The sequence below is a fragment of the Agelaius tricolor genome, unplaced genomic scaffold, assembly GCF_023055355.1.
Source record: "Agelaius tricolor isolate 1412-34295 unplaced genomic scaffold, bAgeTri1.0.p SCAF_36, whole genome shotgun sequence".
Taxonomy (NCBI): Eukaryota; Metazoa; Chordata; class Aves; order Passeriformes; family Icteridae; genus Agelaius; species Agelaius tricolor.
Window position 1 is genome coordinate 1078711 of NW_027269296.1, and position 26955 is coordinate 1105665.

The 26955-nt window shown below is 49.4% G+C and overlaps 2 protein-coding genes across 3 annotated transcripts; both read right to left on the reverse strand.

The window, feature by feature from the left end:
• Positions 1–12: 12 nt before the first annotated feature.
• On the reverse strand, positions 13–7151 carry RCAN3 (RCAN family member 3). Its single transcript, XM_071453060.1, has 5 exons — positions 6872–7151; positions 3838–4070; positions 3177–3350; positions 2563–2734; positions 13–2042 (listed from the first exon to the last, which is right to left on the reverse strand). Exons 2-5 carry the CDS (start codon positions 4030–4032, stop codon positions 1834–1836), a joined length of 750 nt encoding a protein of 249 aa, XP_071309161.1. The 5' UTR covers positions 4033–4070; positions 6872–7151; the 3' UTR covers positions 13–1833.
• A 2013-nt stretch (positions 7152–9164) lies between these two features.
• NIPAL3 (NIPA like domain containing 3) lies at positions 9165–22641 on the reverse strand. 2 transcript variants are annotated; one of them, XR_011683438.1, is made up of 13 exons: positions 22175–22641; positions 21014–21432; positions 19389–19457; positions 19133–19304; positions 18983–19042; positions 18349–18494; positions 17644–17740; positions 16117–16252; positions 15283–15371; positions 14522–14585; positions 13566–13660; positions 10635–13124; positions 9165–10603 (listed from the first exon to the last, which is right to left on the reverse strand). XR_011683438.1 is itself a non-coding variant. In XM_071452990.1 (12 exons), exons 2-12 carry the CDS (start codon positions 21110–21112, stop codon positions 12925–12927), a joined length of 1227 nt encoding a protein of 408 aa, XP_071309091.1. In that variant the 5' UTR covers positions 21113–21432; positions 22175–22641; the 3' UTR covers positions 9165–12924. The 2 variants fall into 2 exon arrangements, 1 of the variants encoding a protein (XP_071309091.1); XM_071452990.1 differs by having other exon boundaries at positions 9165–13124.
• Positions 22642–26955: the final 4314 nt, after the last annotated feature.

Below are 26955 nucleotides of genomic sequence, written 5' to 3' on the forward strand. Positions count from 1 at the left end.
CCAAATCCCATGTGAATGGCACTGCGTTGTTTTATTTGAAGTGTCTTTACACAATGGAAAGTGCTGGAATGTTGTTCCACATTTAACACATTTATACATCAACAACATCACACTTGATTCTCATTATAAAATTGTTTCTGAAGGTTTTCCACTTACTCCTACTTACAGCAACTTCTACACTGGGGTAGAAATGAAATAATTTAAAAAATAGAAACACCACAGAGAATCCAACCCGGACTTCTGGAATTTCAAAAATCCATAAGCCTGCTGGATAACACAGGTTTTTGTTGGGTTTTTTACCTTTGTTTTAATTCCATGGAACAGTGAGACAGTGAAGCTGGGCTTGGAGTGATTTCAATACCTGAAGAGATACATAAATACTACACCTGTGATAGAAGGACAAACCCCATTTCCTACCTTTTCACTCTGTCCTATTCCTGTCTCTGGAGCAAGGATCTGCCTGCAGGATCCCACTTTGAAGCTGGTGGCAGGAGGGATCCTGAGCAGGCACAACACAGAGTTGAAAACCTCCACATCCATGAGAATCCCTGCCCATTCCTTTTCCCCCTGCTGTCAGTCAAGTGAAAACACTTCTGGAAGTTCAAGAAGCACGTTAGGTACAACTGAAACACACTGAAATGAACCTGAAAAATCTGAATTTCTGAATGATTTCTACACAGGAACATCAGCAGCCTGGTTTGTTCACAAATCATTTTATCTTTTTAAATAGAAAAAAAGAAGAATCTGTCTAGACTAAAAAAGTTTGGCTATAAAATAGCATAAAAGCACAGGAGCAGGTGTTGTTATACCAAGGCATATTTTCCTCCTACTAAAACACTTAACACAAGATCACAAAATCAAAGATCTGTATTCTAAAAGATGCATCCTGGTCTCAGAAGCAGCAGATGCTCTGCCAGACACACAGGAGGCCACACAGAAAAAGTCTTCATGAAAAACAGCAAACAAGGGCTGAAACTGCATAAAAACTGGCTAAGCCAGGCAACTGATTGTCTTTGAAAATACAAAACAGACTGGAGAAGTTAACAATTAACCCTTGGATGTTTTAGCTCCTGCCAGGACCTAACAGTCACTGGATTTATTCAGAGGTGGAGGCAGTCCCAAGGACTGGAGAGGAACAAACACCCCCAGATTGTCAGAGAGGATCAGACACAGCACACTCAACAGCTGGATCCATATCCCACTCCACCACTGCCATTAACTCCTAATTAGGGCTCAGTGCAACCACCACAGGCACCAGAGCAGGAGTGTTGGTGATGGACTCTGAGGTTCTTCCTCTGGTGTTCTCCCCCCTGAATTCAGCTCCTCAGTGTATTTGTCCTCATGTCAAACTACAAACACACAGCTGGTATTTCTGAGAAAAGCAAAGGTTAACCCTCACCTCAGCTGGCAAGGAATCTGAGCATAGAGAGTGCATTTCACTGGAGTTTAACACTAGATTAACTGGAAGCTGTTGGACAGATCAGCTTTTAACTGCTGTACAAGGAACTTGCTGGAACCCACTCGTGACAGGAGGAGATTATTTCAGCACTTGGAACATCACACTGTACAACAGAGAGCAAAGGGCAACATCTTAAAAAACCAAAACACAGCCAGACTCCCTAATTGTCACTATTTCAAGTCAGGTGGATTTGCTACACTCGGGGGGGGACTAGTCCCTAAAATTAAAGTGCTTTTCAGAGCATTGGCATCCAAAATCTTGAACATGAGAGACAACTACAAGTCAGATCTGGTGTGACCTATAGCAGCAGCACAGACAGCAACACATGGACTGGCCGGGTGCCTGGGGCTGGTACCAGGTGGAGCAGCTCAGCTCTAGCAGGGCATTGTCCCCCCCACCTCCAGGGCACACTCAAAGGCTTTGGAGTCACTCAGGATGGTGGGGGGCGGGTCTGGGCGCCGTGTCTGCAGGATCTTCTGCTTGGGGTTCTTCATCTCCTCCTCCTCCTCAGTCTCACTCTCACACACATGCACAACCACGCTGGGGGTGGAGTCTGTCCCTGCGTGCAGCTCGTACTTCTCCCCTGGGAGCAGCCAGCAAGAGCAAGGTTAAAAACAGCCCCAGGAAAAGCATTCAGCTGAAAACCCCCTTAACTTCAACAGCACAACCAAGTAATCATGAATTCCCACCCCATCTTTAATGTGCTCAACCTCCACTCTTCACCAAATGCCTTAAAACAGTTCCTGCAGCAGTTACAGCACACTTTGAATCCAATCAATCTTTTAATTGGCATTTAGAGGAAGGGAGGGATGTAAAAAACTCCCAGGAAGACATCAGAACATGAGCAGCAAATGCATTTCTAAGTGACATCATGTGTGCTGTATATTTCTGTGACATTTGTAAACTAAAAGCTACAAAAGCATTTAAGAACATCAAGCCTCCCCATTTCCTGCTTTTCACAGAAAGCAAAAAGCACATTTCCCAGGAAGGCTTAGAAAGAGAAGAGACTCATTTTCTTCTCACAGAAAAGGACAAGAAGATAAACTCCCTCAATAGCCACTTTTGAAGGGAAATACCAAACAAAAGCAGGTAAATGTCCTTACCTGGCCCCAGCTTGGAGACAGCACAGAGCAAGTCATAATTGATCAGAGGAGTTGCATCTTCACTCTGCTTCCAGCCCACAGGGGGAGAGGCAGGGGGGGAAATCAGGAACTGTTTCACAGGTTGTGGAGGAAGGAGGTAGGACTTGTCCCCAATTTCAGTGGACACCTGCACCTGCAGGCAAAGCCAGGAGAGAGCACAAATATTAATTCCCTTGTTATTTGGTTTATTTCCCCACTAATTCAGCCTAGCTTTAAAAACCAAAACAGGTTCAGCTCTTTGTACAACACCTCAGGGAGCTGCTGCAGCTCAGAACCTGTGCAGGGGCTGCTGTGGGACCTGTGCCAATGCAACAGGAAACAGATGCAAAAGCATCTCTTAGAAAGAGAATTTGGGACCCACTTATTTTGTTGCAGCCCCTCTGTGTGTCTGATTGGGTGACTGTCCCAACCAATCTCAGCTCAAGACGAAAACCAAAACTGTGCTCTAAAATATTGGCACAGCTCAGTGTAGAACAATGAGGAGATTTCAGGTATTTCCCCCAAATGAAGCTCATGGGCAAAGGAGGAGTAAGGGAACAAGGACAGAGGTGCAAGGTCTCTGTGTCCCACTGTACCTGTGCAAAGTAGAGCTTCAGCTTCTTCCCACTGAACTCGGTCTCGTGCAGCTCTATCCGAGCCCGGGCCGCTGCCTCGGGGTTGCTGAAGTTTATCCTCACCCTCCTGAAGCTCTTGAACAGCTGGAATGTCACCTGCTCGTCATAGACTGTGAAAAGTGCTTCAAACCTTTCCTGCAGAGAAACACAAACATTCTCCAGGTGAAAATGAACATTCTCACTCCATGAAAAGATATTTTCCTTTACTGTCCTCTCCCATCCATTTCCTGAATCACCTCAACCTGGACCTTCCACACCTCCCTCCCTGCTTGTAAATCCACACTCAGGGCAGCACAGCTTTGTCTCACTGGTTTCACCTGAATCCCAAGAGTAAACCGATGTGAATGAGCCCAGAAACTCTGAATACAGCAGGTGCCACCTAGCGAGAGCTGCTCAGTGCTGCAGCTGCACTGCACTGTCATGAAAATCGATTTCATGCTTCTGAAATCCAATTAATAATTTTCAATTATGAGATTCAATTAATTTACCAGCTCTCTGATCCACAAGGGACCTCATTTACAGATTTTTTTCCCCTCAATTATAATGTGCATTAATACACTGAAAATCCAGACAAAAATGTTCAATGGAACACTGAGAACAACTCACACTCCTTCTCCCTTACCTTCTCCTCCTGTACCTCAAACACGGCCTCATGAACGCTGCAGGCAAAGAGTGAGGTAGGCAAGTCACTGAAATCCATCATCTCTTCCAAATCCTCTTCATTTTCTCCAAAAATCATCTGCTCCTCGTCCTCCTGGTCGCTGCTGTACAGGTCTGACTGGCTGTCGCTCCAGGACTTCATGGAATCCCTGAGCATCCTTCCCCCCGAGCAGCTCCTCAGCTCCCAGCAGGGCCCTGCCAGCCAAAAACCCAAACCAAACGTGAGGGGAGCACAGCTTCCTGCCCCACTGCTAAGGGCAAATCATTTCACAAGGAGCAGGAATCAACAGGGAACTGGTTCTGTCCCCACGACTCAGCAGCATCACATTCCCCTGCTGAGGGTGGAGGGAGGACTCTGCTGCTCCATCCAAGGGAAGATAAAGTCACCCCATCAGGAAACTGCAGTTTCTCCTCCCTTTACTCTGACAGGAATCCAAAATGACAGCGCTGTTCTAGAAGCTTTTCTCCATGACACACTTTACAGTGAGCAACAATTTCTTGTTTAATAATTAAAACCATTTCCTGGGTAATCAGAGCAGTCCTCTGGTATCTGAAAAAATAACAACTTTATTTCATCAATGAGAGCACGTGGACAAAGTTAAATCATCTGTCCAAAGCCTCTCAAAAATCTGAAATCTCCTGATGTAAGGAAATGTCCTTTTCCTGCACCTTTCCCATAGGCAGGAGTACTTACAGGAGTAGACACATCAAGGAAGACAAAAAAATGCAAATAAGCAAGAGACTAAATAAAAAACATCAGGGAGAGTATTTTTTATAGAAATAGAAAAGATTTTACTGGAGTGGACCTTCTGCCAACCCATCCCTGCAAAACTCCTGAGGTTATCACACTGCTCTTAGCTGAGAGAAAACCAGGTTAACTGCACCAGACCTGGGTTTGGAAAGAGTGATCACCTGTGACACAACACTAAAAGAAGGCAGTAAATATGTGATGTTTCATTGGCAATGATCTCATTTGAATATTTGCCTAACGAGGGGGGATTAACCGGGTTAATGACAGTGACTGCCCCAGTCACACCTGGGGATCTCAGTTCTGCTGCCCAGCATGGCAGGAAGGATGGAAATTTGGGAGAACAGGCAGCTGGTGGAAACCTCAGTTCTCGTGCTTGCTGATTCATGCAAGGAGGGAAGAGGAACATGGTGGAAACAAAAGGCACCATCTGGCTCTGAGGAGATCTGGGCTCACCCAAACAGCACCAGGACAGACACCCACATCCAGCCAAGCTCTGCTGGACTGGGAGCAACATTCCAGCCTTGGCCTGCTTTTGATCCCACATTGCTGAGGGATCAAAGCACCCAACCCACAAACTGCTCCAGCACCTGCTTTCCTGACAGCCCAAAGGATGGGGAGGCCTCCAGCAAGGAGAGAGCAACACTGGCAGGGAAAAGGGAGAGTTTGGAAAGTAAACTCAATACTTGGGTGAATGGTGAATGAAACATGGAGTGAGGAACACACGGAGCAACTCAAGATTTGGTCAGGTCTGAGCCTCAGTGCAGAACAAAGTCAGGGCAGCAGTGACATTAAACCAAACCCAGCTCAGCACAGAGTGCTTCTGCAGACAACACTGGGCTATAGAAGTTACTGCAATTATTTTGTATTTCTTTCTTTTTTAATTAAGATTTCATCATAGTGGTGTTGTTTTTAATCATAAACCTCATGGTTAATTCTATTTCTTTTCTCAGAAAACTGATTTTTCATTACTTCACCCAAATCAATTCAAAACACCTGATGACTGAGCAAGGCAAAAATCTCCAACATCAGGATGACACAGGTGAGACTCAGGTATGAATATTAATTAAGAAGCACAGGAGTAACAGCCCTGTGAGAAGTGATATTTGAACAGACTGGGTAGAACTATTCACTGTGCAATTATTAGAAAGCATCAAAATCAGAAGAAGAACACTCCAGACTTGACAGGTACAGGAATGTGATTATCAGTGCAACAGCCAGTGCTCTGCTTCAGGAAAAGGGAATTTCTTCACTTACCTCCTTGGAAAGGTGAGAGATTCCTATTTATAAATTGTTTGATGTGAATGGAGATATGCAAATCCAAGTTATTTATTACAATCAGCTTATTCTTATCATAGTATTAACAGCAGAATTATAAACAACAGAAATTAACAGTAGAATTATAAACAATTTCATTGCAATACTCATTAGCAAACTATTGGATCATTCACCCCCTCATAGATTTCAGATTAAACAGCACAATTTAAAGGATTCCAAGAACTAAAGCCACTGGGCTCAGACCTTTCACCAAGTCCTTTCTCTGAGCATTAACACCTGCTTATCATTTAAATACCAGCTTGACGGGGAAATGCTTATAAACAATGCTTATAAGCAAACTCCCCAACTTCATAGAAGGCTAAAAATCATCTGAAATGAAAGCAAAGCAGCTCCTGCCATGGGGAGCTGTGGCTCTTCACGGGCTCAGGCAGCACCGGGGAGTTTTCCTTGGCATCCTCTGGAGCAGCGGCTCATTCACGGTCACATCCCACCGCTCCAGGAATGCAAGGGCTGGGAACGGTGGCGATTTCCACAGGAGCAGTTAAATCTGCTCTGACAGGGAGAAAATCCTTCCGTGGGAGGGCGGGGATGCCCAGAGCAGCTGTGGCTGCACCTGGATCCCCGGCAGTGCCCCAGGCCAGGCTGGGCATGGGGCTGGAGCAGCCTGGGACAGTGGAAGGTGGCCGTGCCATGGCAGGGGTGGCAGCGGGTGGCATTTAACCCTTCCCACCAGAACCACGCCACGATTCCAAACCCCACGGAGCTGCCCTGGCTCAGCGCGCCGGGACAAACCCGGGCCGGGGCCGGAGCCTCGGCTGCGAATGTTCTTTAATTCAACCCCCCAAACGCTCCGTCTCCGCCCTGAGAGAGGATGAAAACAACTTCCCCGCCCGCAGCCGCGGCACGGCCCGGCCCGGCACAGCCCGGCCCGGGGGCGGCTCCGGCGGGGCCGCGGCTCAGCTCAGCTCACCTGCGGACGGCTCTGCCTGAGGGGCGCCGGGAGCGCGCAGGGTCCGTGCGGGGCGCCGGGAGCGCGCGGGTCCCGCGGGCGTCCGGGAGCGGCACCGGGAGCGCGCGGCCCCCGCGGGTGCCGGGGCGGGGCGGCGGCGGGAACGCGCCTGCGCGCGCGTCCCCCCCTCCCCGCCGTCCACCGGGAGCTGAGGGTGTGTGAGGGGGGTCGGTGACCCGGATGGAGAGAGGGAGAGGAGGGGAGGAGAGAGGGAGGCAGCGGTGAGGGAGAGCGGCGGGAGGGAGCCGCGGCTCTGCGCATGCCCGACCCGCTGAGGGGGCGCGGCGGGTCCGCTCCCCTGAGGGGCCCCGTGGTCCCGGCCTCGCCGCCGCCTCCCCCGGGAGGTTTCAGGGGGAGCCCCAAAAGCGCTCCGGGGACACTTCGGGCGGTGTTTGTACGGCTCTGGGCCAGCCCTGGAGAGCCCCGAGGAGCGGCCATCCAGGGTCCCTGTGGGAATGGCTGAGCTCAGAGCGATGAGAATTTATTTAAAAATGGTACAAATCGCCCTCGGAGCAGCTTCCGGACGAGGGATCGGCGGCTGCTGTGGAGGAAGGAGCTGCCCAGAGCAGCTGGGGCTGCCCCTGGATCCCTGGAGTGCCCAAGGCCAGGTTGGACACTGGGGCTTGGAGCAGCCTGGCACAGTGGAAGGTGTCCCTGCCATGGCAGGGGTGGGGTGAGATTTAAGGTCTCTTTCAACTCAAACCATTCTGGGATTCTTCGATTCTTCGCCTGGCATTAATCGGGATGGCTCTGCCATCAGCCTCGGCCAGCTGCCAGCTGGGAACAGTGACAGTTTGTGTCCTCCTCGGAGTAAATCACAGCTTAATCCAGCCATGAGATGGTTCAGACAGCCATCATCTGAGCTGGGTGATACATCGGTGCCTGTGCACATTTACCTCTAGAAAGAAAGCACAAACCAACATCCTTTCATTGGTTTTTCACAAAATACCCACGCAAAACTAGAGTTTCACTGACACTAATATTGAGTTCAACAGCTTCGTCCTCACTTAGAAAGACAGAAGACAGCGTGGGTTGGTGATACAAGTAGTGAAATTTCTGTGGCTGAAATATTTTCCTTTAAATTTCAGAAACACAGAGAGAGATGCTGAGCTGGGCTTCTCTGCCAGGATTTGTCCACCTTTGCCCTGTAAGAAAACAGCCCAGCAGATGTCACTTTAGGAAGGTAGGATCAGTCTCCCCTGGCCAGGTAAAGGCATTCTGCAATTCAGATGCAGTGCAAATTCAGGTGTAACAGGTTACCCTCCATCCTCAGTCCTCCCTTGCTGCAATCTCCTGCTTTATCGATTTAATACCACATTTTCCTCCCTGGGCAACAATAGATTCTGCTTTAATACCACTAACTGCAACATTTGTGTCCACTTCAGTGGCATTTAAAGTACTTTGTCTCTTGCAATAACACCTCGTTTGTAGCACTCCTGTAACACTCCTGACATCAATGGCACATCTTTATATCAGCACTTAGAACACTTGTAATATAACCCTCTAATCCTTGAATGGTGGATGTTAACAAAGTACTTTTATCAGAAATTCTGGGGATTAGGGAATCCAGGGATTCAGTGAAGTGCAACTCTAACAACCGAGGCTGCCCTTGGGGTGTTTGTCTTTTCTCCCTTTGTGGTTTGGGACCCCAAGAGATACATTTAATTAAAAGTATCCTGAGGGTTATCCTCTGCTTCTCCCCGTGGACTGCAAGCCCATCTGTTGAGTGTTAATTAGGTTGGCCAGCAGTCGATTAAGCCAAATTGCCACTTTTCTGTACCCCAGACACGGTGCCCTGTGCCTGAGGGATGCCACCTGCCACAGCTGCATTCCAGCTGTTCTCAGGGGGCTCACATGTGTCAGAGAAGCTCCATTTCAGTAAAAAAGTCACTATTTAGGCCACCAGAAATACAGTGAGTTTGGGTTGTGTCCCCACCCCTTTCTTTGGATCACAATTTCAAGCTCTTCAAAATATTAAATGCAAAATATTTTTTTCAAAGCCCAGTAAAAGGAAGTTTTAAAGGTAAATTGCACAATTCCTACAGCTGACCCCAGCTATGTGGAGACTCCTGTGAAAGTGGGAGCATTAGTAATGCTGTAACAATCTGCATTTCATTTACAAGTGTCCTGTTAAAAAACAGACAAGAGAACGCTTTCAATATTCACTTTAGTCACCTAAATCCTGTCAACTTCTCCCAAGACATTTCTGGTCACTGAAAGCTCTACCAGGAGCATGGAGCAAGCCAGAATTCCATAGGTTTTACCACAATCTTTTATTCAAAGTTTGGTTTCATTTGTCTCACCTGAAAGACAAATAGAATTAAGCAGACATGCAACATTGCCTGTGGAAAATGAAGCAGTTATCCTTTACAGTGCAAGAGTGTTAACCTTGATTTATTTACACATTTTAAGGTGAACAGGAGAGTGTTGTAGGCAGATCATTTTACACATTCAGCTGTGCTCCACAGAGTGCAGTTACACATGAAATACACACTGAGGATGCTTGAAGTGCTCTGGGGCCTCAAGAACCACACAGGGAGGAGGCCAGAGATGTCAGCTCACACTGGGTGAGGAAGGCAGGGGTGAACCCAAGGAGCTGCACCTTCACCAGAGTGCTGGAGCAGCTCCTGGTGCTCCTGGAGAAATCCCTTCCCTTTGGAGGCTGGGGGTGCTGTGCCAGCTGCAGGGTCCTGCCTGAACCCTGCAGTGCTGACATTCACACATCAGAGTGTGCTGGACAACACTTATTAAATAATTTTTCACCCTGGAATGTGGCACAGGGCTCCTCTCCTTTAGACCTTGCTGTGCTGCTCTGCTGTAAATATTTGCTGCAGTCCCAGGCATGGCCACTGTCACCTCAGACTAACAAATATTCTGTGAAAAGCTCAGTGTGAGGGTGCAAAACCCTTCCTGTTCCAGCTTCTCTGGACTAGAAGGGAGGTGAGGAGTTTAATTCACTCCTGAAAAAACCAGAAAGAGCACAGAAGTCCTTCAGTCAAGTTTGAACAAGACACTTGCTTTCTCTGGGCCCTGCTCATGCCTTTTCTTAGGCTGGAGAGCAGAAAATAACATTTTTTGGAAGATTGGGAGAAAAAGCAAGAAAGAGGAACGTGCATAAAATATTAAAAAAAAAAAACCAAACAAACAAAACCAACCCCATGATAAGATTCCAGTGTTGAACACAGCAACAAAGAGGACTGAGGTGCAGTCCCTCAGTCCTGCCCACACATCAGTCATGGAGCTGAGGCCCATGGCCAAGGAACAGCCCAGGCTCCATTGCTGTGGCACAATGATCATAAATATTGTGATTTATGTGCTGGGGAAACAGACACCACCTCCAGTGGAGGCCTTTGGCAGGGAAGCTTCCAGAAGCAAACAAAGGAAGATTTCCCTGTGGCTGCAGGTAAAGGGAACTGTCATTATTAAGTAGAATTATTTGAGCACACAGAGACTGTGTAAATAAAACTTGGTTATGTAAAGCTTTGGAGCAAGGCTTGCCTTTAGAATCTTTGCAGAGAAAGGGCCAAAGCCACACAATAGCACAAAAGCTGAGCTGTGGCTCGGGGCAGTTTCACTCACAGAAGGGCTCACACGTGAGGGCTCTGCAGGGAGCAAGGGCTCAGGAGAACGGGGAGTTCACAGCAAAACCAGCCCTGAGCAGGCCAGAGCAGCCTGCAAGGGAGGCAGAGCCACCTCAGAGCAGCCTGCAAGGGAGCAGAGCCACCTCAGAGCAGCTCTGTCCCCTGGCTCTGTGTCCATCTCTCAGGGCTGTGCTGAGGAGGAAATCCCAGACCCAAATCCATGGCTGCCAAGTCTGTGCTGGGTTTAATCCCTGCTGAGAACTGGGACCAGTGCACTGGCACACACAGGACCATCCTGATCTCTATATCAGCAACCCTTTAGGCCCTCCTGAACTGTTTTATTAAGCAGTTAACAGAGAACATTGCCATGGAACAAGTGTGTGGTGCCAGCCCCAGCTTGTATTCAGACCCTGTGTTCTGTGGCTGCAGAACCCATGGGTCAGAACAGGTTGATGAAATGGGAAGAGATAAGGAAAGGCAGCATTCCCGTGCCCTTCCCATCCAGCAGTGCTTCCTTCTGCATTGTTAATGAACAAAAGCTGCCCATAAATTCACCAGCAATCGATGGCCACATCCAAAGGCACTAAATCAGAGTCACTGCACCCCAGCAAATGAATGCTCTGGCAGCAGGAGCCCATTACCATCCTTTCTTTTAATCACAAATCAAGTATTGAGGGTGCAAGGAAAGCTGTTATTTCTTGAGGTTTCCTAAGCTCCAGTGCAGGGGATGCCACTGATAAGATCTGAATTGTGCCCAGCTGGTGAAGACAGCTGGGTACAGCCCCAGGGCACCTCCCCTGGCCAGGGGAAGGTTATTTTTCTAAGCTGCACAAAAATGCCAAAGCAATCCAAAGCATGCCAGGTTGAATCAGTCTGGCAAAGCAAACAAGTGCAAAGGAACAGTTCTGTTGTCATTTACAACAACAAGAACCTAGAATAATCATGTGCAGGTCAGGGGAGTTGTTGGGAGTTTCTGGCAGTGGGAAGAGAAACTGGCCATGAGTCAATTTAACAAATAAAAATAAAAATAAATAAATGCAGAAAGACACTATTCCAAATCTAAGATAATCCCAAACTCCCTGGTATTGGGGGAATCACTTAAAATACACAGAACATGAGCACTATTCCTTTCAAATACAGTTCCAGGGTCCTGGAGACTCCACTGTGCAGACAGCCCAAACCACACTGAGTGGACTTAAAATGCACTTTCCCAGGAAAAAAAAAACAAAACAGTTTTAGAGAACCCCCCTCACCGAGTGCTATCAAAGTGCCAGGATAAGCAGTGAGTGTTGCACTTTCTCCTCAATTCACAGTTCCCCATTGTCCCCCCTGAGTCCATTCTCCCTCAGTATCAGCTCCTGGCCATCTCCTGGAAGCTGGAAAGATAAATATCAAAGTACACAAAGCTCCATTATCCTCACAGGCCTCAGTGAGTGCTGGGCAACTTCTCTCCTTAGGTCATCCACAATAGTAGACAAGTGTTGGTTTTCCTTTTTTAAAAATAAAGAAAAAGGGGGAGGACCCCAGTTACATTACCCAAACTGAGCTTTTGAACTAAGGAACTTCAACACTGTTAAAAGCTGGGGCCACTAAAGTTGGAAATCCTGCCTCAATCAGAAAGAAAATAAATAAATATGATAAAGAATTCAGATTTTGTCCAAAATTACATCAATTCCCAACAGATACAGTCACATCATTCTCATTTCTCCTTGTCCTCATCCTTTATAGTGCTCCCTCTGCACCATTTAATCCAACTTGAAGCTCCTGCTATGAAATCAGAAAACTGGCAAATAATCTTTGTTCTAAGCCATATAATCCAGTGGTGCTCTAAAAACAACCCCCATCCTCAGTGCTTGTGTTCAGCACCAGAACAGAAGTGCCCAAAATTGGTGCTTTGAAGGGATAAATGTTCACTCTCACCAGTCCTGCTGCTCTAAAGACACAGCGAGTTCCAGTGTTGGTGCTTCAAAACAATTCCATTTATTGCTGTGTCAGGGGAGCTCCATGGCCACACCAGGATTTAGAGCCTTCCTGGAAATCTGTCACAGTCCCTGTAAATGAAAGATTCAATCCTGTCCTCCTCTCCCTGTGAGCAGCTCCTGAGAACTTGTCTGGAGATAGAACCACTCCCAGCAGGGCTGAAAACTGCACAGTCACTTGCACAGCATCTCCTCTCCCATCAGCTCCACAGGGCTGCACTCCCCAGTCCATCAGTCCACACTCCCAGCCAGCAGCAGTCCATGCACAACTGGGATCTGCTCCCTGCCAAGTGCTTTCAAGTTCCCAACTAGAAAAAGTTGTTTATTTTAATAACCAGCCTGGAAAGTTCAGCTCCAGACGAGCTTAAAACTCTTCTCAAGGTCGGCTTTACGCTCGCTTCTATTTGAACAGGTAAATAAATAAAGGTCAGACTGCCGAGTCCCTGAAGGTCACTCACTCCTTCTTGCTGTGCTCCAGCACCCTGTAGGGAGGGGCAGAGACGCCCCTGGGCCCGTGCTGCTCCTGCACGATGGGCAGCGTGGCTGGGCTGTACATTTCTGGCATGCTGTCGTTGTTCTCCAGGGCGCCATAGGAGAAGGAGGCTTTGAGGTCAGGCTGCACTGCAATCCCTTTGTCGTGCATGTTCTGCATGCCTGCAGGAGCAGAGGCACACATTAGGGACAAAAGTGCATTTTTGCTGCTCTCTGTTCAGCCAGGAAATGAGCACTCCCTGAGGCTCGTCAGCTGCTAAATCAAAGACAGGGTTTGTGCTCAGCTGATGGAGAAATAAGCTCCCAGTGCATGAGGGATGGCTCTCAGTTATCCACCAAGTGCTGCAGAGCTTTCTTACAGCCCACCAGAGAGCTTAGCTGTGCTTCCCAAAGGAGATTTCTGCTCCTCTACCTCACTGCTGAGCCAGCCCCAAAAATCAGCTCTTCCTGCTAGACCCAGCCCCATCCCCAGCACGTGCTCAAACCAGTTCCAATTCAGATAACAACTGCCTGATCACCCAGCCCTGGGCAGAGGCACAGCCTGAGCCCTCCCTGGGCAGCCCAGCTCTTGAACAGGGTGATGGAACCCTGGGCTTTGGTCACCTGGCATGGCATCCATGGAGATGTAGGGCTCGAAGGGGACGGGCTTCTTCCTGTTCCTGGTGATCAGGAAAACTCCCAGGAATGCTATGAGGCACCTGAGGGAGGAGAAGGGATCACTGAGATGCCTGGCAAGGCAGAGCACAGAATAGTCCCTGTTGCTCCCTACAGAATTCAGAGCTGCAGTCCAGGCCCTGCCAAGGCAGAATTCCAGGGCTCTGTCCCAGCTGAGCCCCCCTGAACACAGCCCTGGAACACCCCCAGCAACCAGCACAGCTTCACCTTTATCAAACACAGGGAAAAGTTTTCATGTTAATTAATGAATTAACCTTGGCTGACTGCAGGGGAAAGGAAACATTTGGCTTTGCTTTGATGGGATTCCAGGATTTAGCAGCCTGACCTTTCCAAGGCTCCTGTAAACACACCACCAACCACAGATCTGCATTGCCACAGAGCAAGGTGCAGCTCACAACAATGATCTCCAATCGTTTGGGGATTTCTTCCTGTACTTATCTAAAAGATATTTGAGAATGTCCCCTGATTATGGAGAGCTAATTACACCAAAACACTGAGTTAACAGGAAATGTTTTACTGATCCCATCAGCATTGTGCCTTCTCCATGCTCTAAAAACTCCACAAGTCAGGCACAGTTCAGGGAAGGTGCAAAATCTGAAATAAGGTTCCCAGAGAGAGTCTTTGGGTTGTTTTACAATTCATGAGCAGGCAGCTTGAAAACCAAGCCATCTGCTGAGCACCCCAGCTGATCCCCAGGATTTAGTGATTAATTGTTGTGTAATTGTGCATTACCAAGGGTTACACAATTTTTTCCAAACACGACACTGAGCTCTAAGAGCCACTCTCTGCTCTGACAGAGAGGCATTTTTAAAACAGATTTGTATTTTTAAAATCTGAGCCACATAAAGCAACGGTTTTCTGTCAAGGAAACGTGGAGCACTTACCCCAGTGCAAACATACAGATGTGGAGAACATCTTCACCCATGAAGTCCAGGTAAAAAGTTGCTCCTTGAAAAGGAAATCATTCATTACATCTTCCCAATTCCACCTTCAGCCAGAACCCACATCAGCCAGGATTCCTATTTTTATAGCCAGCACCTTTGTTTATTTAATGATCTGAAAATAGGTGTCCTGATTTCTATTTTAACACAAATTATTGACAAATCTTTTCGAGTCTCACTACCAAAATAGTTCTGCTGGTGTCACTAACAGAGATATAAATGAACCTGTGCAGCAAAAACAAGAGGGACTATTTTGGAATGATGAGAAAAATTGGATTTAACTATAAAAATACACAAACTCTTGACCCCAAACAACAACAAACAGCTCCAAATTCTAGAAGTAGAAGTGTCCTGGGTGGCAGCAGGACACACATTCTGCCTCCTGCTCTTTACATATTTAATGCAAAGAAAATAAAGTCAAAAATAAATAACAAGGAAACATTTTACCTGCACATATAAGAACATATTGAATGAGGAACAGTCTCAAACAAATTCCCCTGCACAAAATGGCAGCGCTGAACAGAAAATTTTAACAGTCTATGGGATAATTCACATTTTTAAAAAGGAAAAAAAACCCAAACAAAGCCACTGCAGATGAGAGATGACAAAAAAAATAAGAGTCATCATATTGCTGAGTATTCACCTTCAGGAGGATTATTTCCCAAAACCTTTTGCCCTTTTTTCAGAAAGGTTTGTGCAGTTACCTGCTGAGATTGCTGCTGTGGTGGATAGGATGTAGCCAATGCTGGAGATCTGAGCTGAGTCATAGAGCTGGGAGGCTTGAGCTAAAAACCTGCAACACAATCACAGGCAACAGGGGCTGATTGGGAAGGATCCTTTTTTTGGAAACACCTTTCAAAAGTGATGCATAAATTTAAGGAAATTCATTCTTTGCTCAGTGAATGGCAGCAGCAGAAAGCCTTGGAAAGAATAAAAAGGACAGAAGAGGGAGGTTTGTGGCTGCACTGAAATTACTGCCCCAACCTCAGGGCCAGAGTGTCCCTCATATTTTGAGAATCCTTTTATCCCTGCTGCTACCAGCTTTTTATGTGATTGCAAGTACAAAGGGGAAAAAAACCCCTAAAAATAGACACATTTTCAACAACACTGATCCTGCACTTTGATTTTAGGCAGCACAGATACTGCATTTGATTGGCCACCATTCCAGTCCTGAAATTGTTTGGAAAATACTTGAATGGTGGCATTAAAACATTTTTATGTTCTTGCAAGTACAAAGGGGGAAAAAACCCCTAAAAATAGACACATTTTCAACAACACTGATCCTGCACTTTGATTTTAGGCAGTGCAGATACTGCATTTGATTGGCCACCATTCCAGTCCTGGAATTGTTTAGCAACCACTTGAATGGTGGCATTAAAACCACCTGGCAGTGGAAAAGCACAGACCCCCCCCAGGCCCCTGGGACAGATGACAGGAAAGGATGGATAATTCTCTACATTTAAGGGGTATTTCTGGCATGGCACCACAGAGCCCCTGCCCACAGACTGCAGATAAAAGATAAAGAGAGGAGTCCTTACGTGGCCTGGTAGACGGCTGTGGCAGCCATGCACACCAACATGATGTAGAAGATGGGCGAGTCCAGCTGCAGGGAGCCCTGGATGGACACCAGGACCATCCCTGCCACAGCCTTCACTGTCACCACCGTCATGGAACCTGGGGGTCACCACACTCAGCTGGGGCGGCTGCAGGAGCCTGCAAACCACCCCAGCCTCCCCAACCCTGCCCCTCGTCCTGCCAGGCACACAGGGCATGCAGAGTGCCTGTTCTGTCCCCCACAAACCCAGCACAGCAACTGCACTGAGTCACTGAACCCTTCTCCAGCTACAGAACTGGGAGCATTTACTGGGACCTGTTCACAGGGTCTGAGGATGAGGGAAGAGAGGAGGATCTGACTCCAGTTTCCCAAGGCTTGATTTATTATTTTATGATATATATTATATTAAAACTGTACTAAAAGAATAGAAGAAAGGATTTCATCAGAAGGCTGGCTAAGAATAGAAAAAGAATGGAATGATAACAAAGGTTGGTGTCTCAGACAGAGTCTGAGCCAGCTGGGCTGTGATTGGCCATTAATTAGAAACAACCACATGAGCCCAATCCCAGATGCACCTGTTGCATTCCACAGCAGCAGATAACCATTGTTCACATTTTGTTCCTGAGGCCTCTCAGCTTCTCAGGAGAAAAAATCCACAGGAAAGGATTTTTCAGAAATGATCATGGCTCCACATTCACTGGTGCTGTCAGTGTTTAAAGAGTGTTCTGCAGTTATGGGATGGGAGGATACAAATTTCCATTTGGTTTGGTTCATAAAGCCAAAGAAATGTCCAAAACAAGAATCAGGAAGAACTTTCCTTTCTTGAAAGTTGGGCATTCAGAATTAGGGCAGTTGCTTTGTAATTCATGGAGCCTCTGAGGCACCACTGAAATCCAGCCCCAAACAGCTCAAAAAAACAAAAAACAAAAAAGAGTAAAAGAAACAACCCTGCAGGAACTGAAGGTGCATAAACAAAAATTGAGGACTGTGACACAGAGTTCAGCATGGCAGACTTGCCATTACTCATCCTTTTTAAAGTTTAATTGATTACAGTTTCCATTAAAAAAAATATTAAATGTGCAAATCCAGAATCACTGCAGGATCCCACTGTGGGATATCAGAATCACCAGGGACAAGCTGGGGTGGCAGAGGATTCCTCATTTCTTCAACCACACAGCAAATCCTAACAGAGCTGAGACAATCCTTGTAGGTCAAATTCTCTCTTTCACCCACTGGCTCAGCCCTCCTCACACACTGAATGCCACCCTTTGTGGGCCCAGATTAAAATTAAGAACATTAATTAATAACCTGCACTTTCTGTGCTGGGCAGATTATTTGCCTGACGGGGAAGCCTTAATTGTTCAAAGGTTCTTTGCAAAGATTCTAAATATCAGCCTCAGGAACATTTCTGGAGAAAATTATTGCATTTCATGGCCTTAATTACATCAATATAATCCCCTGCATGCCTCAATGTACTGTTTAAAGATCTTACAAGTCCATGTCAACTTACCCAGCAAAGCCACCAGCAGGAGAATAATGACAATGTAGTTTGCATTTCTCTCCTTGTAAAAGTACAGCAGCAGACAGAACACAATGATCTCCACAAGCTACAAAAGAGAGAAATGAGAATATCAGAGATGCAGAGCACATGGGGTTGGCAGTAAATGTGAGCCAATCAAACATTAAATAGGGCAAATCAAAGGGAAATGGGGATCCCACACAATTCTAGACCAAATTCAGCATCATCTCAGATTCCAGTGAGAGGAGATATTCAGCAGCTGCTGGCAGCACAGGAAACACTTCTGCTGTGGGATTTATGGTAAAGCAGCTGATCAAATAGTCCTGACTGAATATCCACAGGAGAGATCTCAGTCTGCTTTCTGCACTGAGCTTCCACAAGTGATCCCTGGGCCAATGCCAGGGTTGTCTTCCTTCAAACACAAATTCCATGGGATTTTCAGTAAGAGATTGGAGGGCCCAGAGAAAGTCAGTGTGGAAAAAGGCCAGACTCAGGCACCAGTAAATTTTCAGTCAAAGACATTTAATCCTACAGAATTCAGAGAAACAAAAGGAGCTGTGCATGTGTCTGACACCTGGAAAAGCTGGCCCAGGTCCATGAGTGAACACAGGGAACATTGGCAACAACCAGAAGGAAAAATAATGCTGGCAACAAAACTGGCCCAGGAGAAAACCCCCACCCTCCATGGCCCCTCACCATGTAGAGCAGGAATGGCCAGCTCACTAAATGCCTGGTGATGTTTTCTGCTGTCATCTTCTCGTGGCTGTTGGGTCCAAATGTCACCAGCAGGTAAGTGCCAACAACTGCCAGGCCACAGCCCACGAAGGACAGCACGTAACGCCCTTGGGCAGCACAGGACAGGAGAGCACAGGGTTAATGAGGGGGTGGGATGCCTGCAATTAATGAATTCATCCCACAGCACCATCACTGGATGTTCCTCCGGGTGCCCTTCCTGCCCCACCTCCAAAATCTTGCAGCCACCAGGGGCTGTGGGAACTGAGACAAAGTTGATACCAGGTGGCCTCTGGTAAATAAATCAAGCTGCAAGATCTGTGACCCTGCCCACAGCCCCTTCCCACTTCTGCAAACACCTCCATGTCCATGGAATTCATTCCCTTGTGCCTGTGCTGCAGCTTCAGCCTGTTCAGGGGATTTGGCACAAGCCAGGGAAAAGATGTCCATTTGTAATGAACAGTGGAGGAGATGACACATTTCATCCAAGAGGTGCTAATGAGACCTTGCCAGCCCTGTAATTATAATTCCTGAGGGCCCATGCTGTGTGATGAACTGTAAACACAGAGGAGAAATGAAAAGGAACTGTGGAACTTACTCAAAAATTCCTTGGGCTTCCATTTTTCTTTAATAAATATAATTCCTATGATTGCACTAGCTGTGAAAGAAAGAAAAGGAGAGAGAAAAGCAGTGAATTCTGGAGCCAGGAATCTCCCACAGGAACACACTCAGGCTCCTTCCTCCTTACCCACAACAGACACTGCACTGAGGGGCACAATCAGTGAGAGAGGAGCAAAGGCATAGGAGGAGAACACTCCCAGCTCCCCCAGCAGCAGCAGCAGGAACCCACTCCACCAGGTCTTGGTTCTGAAGTAGGCCCGGGGGTCCTTGGAGCCTGCCAGCCTGATGTGGCTGTATTTCTAGAGAAGAACACAGAAATAAAGCAGCCTTGTCATGTCTGATTGCTGATTTCAGTGCAGGATGATTTGCCTCAGGGCACTCACCTGCAGGTTGAGGGCAATGCTGCTGACAAGGTGCCCAAAAATAGCCAGAAGTGCCCCAATCAGGTTCTCCTGCAAAGCCAAAGGGAACACACAATGATTGACAATGACTGAACTCAGCCAAGAACCCAGAGGGCTTTGCACACTCTGGAGGAGAGAGAGCAGACTTGGAAACCATTCCTGAATCATGGAACAGCCTGGCATGGAAGGGACCTTTAGAGGTCATCTGGTCCAACACCCAGCTGTCAGTGAAACCTGTTTGTCTTCCTCCCTTCCTGCTGCTCTGGGCAGCTCAGATTAGAGCTGGGCCTGTGCTCCACACCTGTGAACTCAGGTGCAAGATAAGACCCAACAGCCACTTTCTCCAAGAGACTTCAATTCATTTGCAGTTTCTCAGAGGAGAAAGATAAGGCTAAAAAAACCCCACACCATCACTCATTCTTGCCTCTGAAAAAGTCATTTATGAGGATTTTATTGCCCTGGAATCAAGAGAATGGATCAGGAACCTCTGCTTCCCAACTATTTTGCTCTTCTCCACTTGGGACAGCTGCTGGTTCAGTCACTGATTCAGCCCATGTGATCAGGAAGCCCAATTATCACGGATTTTAATCTGCTTTTTGTATAAACCAGTTATTCTCAAAGTCACAGGAGACTGCTGACAGCTCCCAACCTCTTCTGCACTGGCATTCAAAGCTCAGCAACAATTCTCACGCTCTGGAGATGGAATTTGAAATGAAGAGAGGATGTAAAGCAGGCTGAGTCACAAAGGAGATGCAGAGGAGGACTGAGGAGAAGAGCCTGAGGCCACCAAACATTCGTGTGCTCCCAAAACTGCCTAAACCTCATTAGATGTCATTAGCAGTGTTCCTTCAGCCCAGTCCTTACTTGCATTGATTTGGGATAACCCAGCTCACATTCAGATGTCAATAATTGGATTAATCTTGATTTTCTCATACACAGAAGAACTTCCAGATTTCAAATTCGTGGCAGCAGAACAAAAAGCTCTTTGTCAGAATGCACAAAAAGAAGATTCACCCAAAGAGCTTCACTCAAAAGCACCTGAGAGGTTCCCAGGACAGAGAGAGAAGGTGGCAGGAGGATGTCACTGTGTGACACAGTGCAGAGGTCTCTGTGCTGTGACAGCCTCAGGCAACAGCATTGGGTCAACTCCCACAAGGGCCCAGGACTGTGGTCTCAAAGGAAAATAAACCCCTTTTTGCTGAGAAATCGGGGATTCAGAGGCAATTTATCTGCTCCCAGCTGGAGCACAAGGAGGAATTACAGCCCCATGTCCCAGCCAGCTGCAGCCTCTGCTGTGGGCTCAACCCTGAAATTCAAACACCTGAACACAGAGAGCAGAGCAGAACCTCTGCATGGCTGAAAGGGCAGCTGTGAGAATCACTGCACCCAAAGCCCTCCACACCCTCCCCTGCCACGCCTTCCTGCAGCTCCTCTGCTCTGCACACACAGAATTTCTCTGTCACTCAGATGTGACACCCCAGGAATGGCTGAATTCAAAGACAGAGCCCTTTCTGCAGACAATAACCCCAAAGCAGCATCACTATCAGCTCATTCCAGGAATCAGAGCCTCAGGGATGGAAACCTCCCCGCTGGGGTGGGAAGCTGACCTTGTAGGAGAAGGAGTCTGTGTGTGGCTGCACAGAAACTGCTGCTGTGGCCAACGGGAGCTGCTGGAGCTGCAGGCTGGGGCTGTTTCCTCCTTCCATTCTGGGGTTTTTTCTTTGCTTTTCAGCTTTCTTGATGCTGGAAGTTCTCTTTACAGAAGAGACTTGGACTCTGCTGGAACCAACGTTTGGTACCGCTCCCTGCCATCCATCCTGTTCCCCTGGACAAGGTCAGGGAATCACAGAGGGGTCCTGCTGCTTCCCTTCCAAAGGGGTCCTGCTGCTTCCCTTCCAAAGGGGTCCTGCTGCTTCCCTTCCCCTGCCCTGGCTCAGGGTGGCCACACAGGCACAGAGAGGGGAAGATGAGCCTCTGCTTCCAGCCAGTCGGTGAAGCAGCAGGGTTATGTTCCTTCCAGATGAATCTAAGGGAAAAAAAAAGAAATAAGCCCCAAGGAATTAGATGAAATAAATCAGTGGTCCAAAACCTGCAATAAAGGATAGGCCACAGAAACGCCCCTGGAATCAAACTCACAGCTGCACATAAAAAATAAAAGCCGATTGTAAATGTCTTCTTAGAAAGCCTTGGACAGAAACTCACAGACTCTGCTTTTCAAGCTCTTGTGACCTGGCTGGCCCGCAGGGGTGACACACTCAGCTGGCATTTAGCAGCATCACAAAGGCTCTCAAGTCCTCCTGCTTTTCATGTCCCTCCTCCCTGAAGCTCCTTCCTCCGAGCCCCGGTTCCGAGCTCGCTGGAGCTGTCTGGGGAGCAGCAGCACCGGCCCCGCCCGCTCTGAGCGGATCCCGCGGGGTGCGACCGTCCCGGGCTCGCTCAGCCCGGCCGGGATTCGCCGGGAGCATCCCCGGCCCGAGCCCGGACACCGCCCGTGTCCCGTCCCGTGGCAGCGGCCCCGGGCAGCCCCAGCGTGGGGCAGAGCAGCCACGGAAGGGCAAAGCCGCCCACTGTGAGGGGATGGGGCAGCAAATCCCGCTCCCACCGCCAGCGACCCTGCCCGGGCAGCGCAGAGCGCGGGACAGCCCCGGGCCGGGACACGGGGTGTGCCACCGAACCCTCCGGTGCGCGGCCCCGCCGCTGTCCCTGCCCTGCCCTGCCCCGCCGCTGACCCCGGCCCGGCCCCGGCACTCACTTGCCCCGGCACTCACCGGCCCCGCCGCTGATCCCGGCCCCGCCGCTGATCCCGGCCCGACCCCGCCGCTGACCCCGGCCCGGCCCCGGCCTCCAACTCCGGCTCCCGGTCCAGCGCCGCAGCCGCTTCCTCCTCGGCGCATCCGGTTGGCCTCCAGCGCTGTCAATCAAAGGACCGTCCCCAAGATGCGGGCAAGGATTGGCTGCTGCGCGGAGAAGGGATCTGGCCCAGCCTATGGGCGCAGGGCTCTGAGGGGCCGGGCGGAAGAAGTCGCGTTCCGCCGCTCGGTTGGGGCGGGACGAGGCGGTCCCGCGAGCCCCGCCCGGAGCGTTCCCCGGCCCAGAGCTGCAGGGACAGCCACGGCCCCGCGCCTTCCCCCGCTTTGCCCCGGTGGGACCCGTTCCTCCCGCCCTCCCCGTGTGCGCGGCTCCCGGTGGCGCGAACAGCAGCCGGAGCCGCCTTAAAGCTTATGCGCAAAGCTCCTCCGCCGAGCCATCTTAAACCAGCCGCGGTCGCGCTGAGAACTCGCCTGTGATTGGGCGCCTGCTCACAGTAACAAGCACGGTGATTGGATGAGAGCTGAGGCGGCTGTTGTCTCGGTAACCGGTTGTCCGCATTCCCGGGGCCGCTGAGGGCCGGGGATGAACGGGCAGGAACCGGCAGGAACGGGCGGATACAGACAGCACACCACCCCTGAGCACACCCCCTGAGGGTCGGGGATCTCCCCGGTGCCCCCCGCGCCGCCTCAGCCGTTCAGGTACCCGCCGTTCCCAGCGCCGCCTCACCTGGGCGAGGCTGGGCCGTGAGGCGACTTCCGGTGGCACCTCAGGCGAGGCCTCAGGTGAGGCCCTAGAGGGCTCCACCTCATCCCTCACCTGGGCTCCCCTCGCCCCCGAGCCATCGCCCCGAGCGCCGGTTCTCTCAATGCAGACAGCAAAGGCCATTGCTCTGCAGCCTCGGCCCTGCTGCACGTTGAGAGCCGGGACTGAGCTTAGAAACAAAATCCCGGCTCTGCCCTGAATCGTGACACTGGACGCGTGGGCTGTGACCGGATCCCCGCCCTTCCAGCTCAGGGATGCTGCGGAGCATGAGGTACCTCTGGCGCAACAGCACCGCTCGGTGCCATGTCCCGAAAATAAACAGCACTCACCACAGTGAAGGGTGAAAACATCAACCACGCTAAGGTTTTTCGCTCAAAGCACAACCAGGGTTCGTTACTGGAGCAAATCAAGGGGTATCTGGAATTATTTATAGCTACAGTGGGTTAGAGGAGTTCCAGATCCACAGTTCCTCCTCTTGGGGATAAACCAGCACAAGGGAATAAGAAATGCAATCAAACAAAACATTCATCAGCAGCAGTGTTTCCAAAGGTATTTTTAAATAAACCAGGGAAATGAAATGCAGGAGTGACTGCTGGTTTTCTGGCAGGAATGCTGCATTAATGTTTGATTTGCCTTTATCTTACACATCCCATTTCAAAGGACAGCTGCTGTTGCATTCACATGTTTCCTCCATCTCCATATTCAGTGTTGTTATCCTTGGCTGCTCTTCTTAGGTTTCAAGATTTCCTTATAAACACCACAGGAAAGGGAACTCAAACTGGGGGAAAAAGAAAGAGATTTACGTCTCAGTCAAAGGAATTTCAGTATAACCAAAAATGTTTGAAGTTTAGGAGGGTTTTTTGACACTGGTAATGATCCTGTTCTGTGACAAAAATAGCAACAAATTTAGATCAAAGTCATTACATTAACTTTATAATCTCAACTGATAACAGCAGGAGAAATGGCAATGCAATATGAGTGGTTTAAGCCTGGTGGATGCTCTCACCTGTGCCACCTCCCTGTGTCCCACCCAGCAGCCCTGGCCCTGTTTGTCCCGGGTGTTTGAGCCCCCCAGACGCACACCTGACATTTCTTCAGCAGTGCTGCTGCTCATCCTTGTGCAGGGACACCACCAGGGGTGTCCCCTCTCTCTTGGGATCTCTGCTGCTCACAGTCACCCCAAGGTGTGTTAGAAAATTTATTTTCCCAGCCCAGTGCTCAAAGAAGGAGTCAGAGCTCTTCAGTTCTCCTTCTCAAGGCTGTTTATTGTTTCTTATCTATAAAATTCTTTCTCCTGTCTAAAAACCTCAAAAATCTATTTTTCACCCTGTGATAAATTCACTGTCATTCTACTTAAACTTTCATGGCTTGTAAATCTTCATATAAGGTTGGTAATTGTTTTTTCCATGGGTCAAGATCAAAGGCACAGGGGTCCTGGGCTCTGTGCCAGGGTCTCTGAGCCCCCCGGGCAGGGGCTGGAGCCCTCCAGGGCAGCCAGAGGAGTTCCCTGGGTTCCGGCCCCTCTCCCTGCCCGTCCGTGCTGCCCTTCCCGCGGCTCCCAGGTGTTCGGGAATTCCATCCGCCCTCCTCCCACCAGCAGAGGGAAGCAGAAGGATGCGTTAAACCCGCGGCGCTTTCCCAGCCAGCACTCGCAGGTGCCAAGGGCCTCCTGGGCTTGCTGGATGCACCTTCCCAGCTGCTTCCTCAGCTGGGGGAAGGAGGATGCCCTTCCACAGCCTCCCGCTGTCTGGGGACTGCGTGGTAACCCCAGAACTCCCAAAATTACGTGCAGGAAGGATTTCTGAAACTCGGTACCGGGTATGTAAAGTAGGTACATCAAGGAGGTGTTTGGCATCTTCCCCTCTTTCTTCTCCTGCCTTTAGCATCTTCTCTTTCTTCTCCTTGCTTTGATCTCTTGCTCCTTGCTTGTCTCTCCCATCTCAGTGATATCAGGAGCGCATTATCTTAGGGTTGAATAACAGCAATCAAGGACGTAAAGGACAAAAAAAGATGAGGGGAAAATGATCAAGGTGGAGAAGTTGCTTAAAGACTTTGTGTAGGCGCCATCAGTCTGCCTGGTCAGCTTCCAGCAGAGCCAGCTGACCTGATGCTGAGCTGTGACTAAAGCAGGGCAGGCAGAGTCTGCAGAGAGCTCCTCAGAGCACTCCCTTCCCTTTGAGAATTTCCTGCTCGAAGGGCAGAGTGGGCAGCAGGCCAAACCACAAACTACACAAGGGCTTGGCTGCTTCTCTCCAAGGCTTTATCCCTGGAGAAGAGTTCCTGCAGCAGGTCACAAGGGGAGGCACTGAGACATCCACACCAGGCCTTTTGGGGGCTGCTGCCTTGGTTTCCCCAGCTGCAGGACTTGGCCATGCCCCCCTCAGCCATTCTGGAGCACATTCCTTGAGTCAGGGATAAATGCCAGCACAGGAAGTTACCCACTTGCAATTTAGGCAGTGGAAGGAGCTTATTTGTCTCTCAGTGCCTGACCTGGAACACCCAAGAGGTGACTTGACCCACTTGTGTCACTCTGCCAGTTCACCCCTGCAGGACCCAGCCACTGGAGCTGGGAGCTACTGCTGGGTTTCCCTTGCATCACCCAAACACAATTCCTGGCACTCTGAGGCGTGCAGGAGCTGAATCTCCAAGGGCGTGGAGGTGCCTGATCTCCAGTTCCCCTCAGCAGCACTGGGTGATGATGGATGTGCCAAACCCAGGGCACAGGAGGGGAGAAGGGCTTCAGAGCCTTTCCCAGCACGTGCTGTCCTGGAAGGAATCAGACCATGCTGCCCACAGGAGCTGCCCTGGCTGGCCAGGGATTGCATCCAGCCCTCCAGGCTGGGCAGCAGCAGCCAAGCCTGGCAGCAGCAGGGCACAAGGAGCTTGCAGATGCAGTTTTTTATCAGCTGCTCTGGAAACCTGCTGCAATTTTAATAATCAGCTCCAGCAGAATTGGGCAGGTCCTGCTTCCCTCAGCACAACCCCGCTGGCCACGGGGCACGGGCTGGACAACCTCGAGCACATGGCAGGGCCACGTGGAGAGGGACCCTGTGGCCAGGGCAGTGCAGGCTCTCTTGTGGTTCTGGTTGTTGATAAGGAACAGCTGCCTCAGGATCCTGCTCCCTGCAGGTGAACCCTCAGACCACATCTTCAGAAATCCCTGTAATTTTGGAGCAGCCCAAGTCAGAGCAGCTCTGCTCAAGTTCGTGGAGTTGCAGCACACACCTCAAATTTTGAGCTGTCCTGAAACGTTTTCGTACAAAGAAAAATGAGTGGAAAAGATGATTTTGTGCTGAGCTGCTTGATAACTCAAGGGGTATTTTTACAGGAAAGGCTGAATCCAGCAGAAGACTGATTCCTTGGCCTCTCATTCCTTGCAGAGCTCTCCCATTCTCATGGAGTGGCCCATATTTGGGGTTTGTTATTTTTAGCACCATAGTAGCACCGTTCCACTTGTCCGTGCATGCAGCCAGGAACAGCTCAGCTGAGGGAGGAAAAGGGAGCAGGAGGAGTTCCCTGTGATCTCACTGTAAATCAGCAGCTTCTGCAGCAGCCAGCACTGCCTGCCCACTCCCTGCCACTCTTCCCTTCAGCCTTTGGTAAGGCCAAGCAGAGCAGGAGCCTCCATTCCCCTCCCAGCCATTCCTGGTGGTTCCTGGAGGGGTTTGAGTCATTCCGGGGTTGCTGCTGCTGTGGCCAAGCACAGCTTCCATCTGGATGGGGTTTTTAATCTGCCCTTGGCTCATCCATTCCCCTCCTTTGAGCCTGCCTTCTTCCCTGCTCCTGCCAAACACAGTCAAACCCCTTCATCCTCGTGTCTCTATGAGTGCAATCATGCTCCAGCTGCTTCATTTGCTCCTCAGCTGCCATTGCCTTGTTCTTCAATCCCAGGCCTTCCCTGTTCTCTGCCTTCTGTGCCATTTGGGGAGGGGACATGGGATCACTGCCAGAATCCAACTCTCAAGTCACCAGAAGA

Coding starts and splice junctions, on each gene's coding strand:
- RCAN3 (XM_071453060.1), bottom strand. CDS start 4,032: ATGCTCAGGGATTCCATGAAGTCCTGGAGCGACAGCCAGTCAGACCTG. Junction 2,735..3,176: donor TGAAGCTCTACTTTGCACAG/GTACAGTGGGAC, acceptor CTTTGCCTGCAG/GTGCAGGTGTCCACTGAAAT. Junction 2,043..2,562: donor TGTCTCCAAGCTGGGGCCAG/GTAAGGACATTT, acceptor GGCTGCTCCCAG/GGGAGAAGTACGAGCTGCAC.
- NIPAL3 (XM_071452990.1), bottom strand. CDS start 21,112: ATGGAAGGAGGAAACAGCCCCAGCCTGCAGCTCCAGCAGCTCCCGTTG. Junction 19,458..21,013: donor CAGACTCCTTCTCCTACAAG/GTCAGCTTCCCA, acceptor TTGGCTTTGCAG/GAGAACCTGATTGGGGCACT. Junction 19,043..19,132: donor CAGTGCAGTGTCTGTTGTGG/GTAAGGAGGAAG, acceptor TTTCTTTCACAG/CTAGTGCAATCATAGGAATT.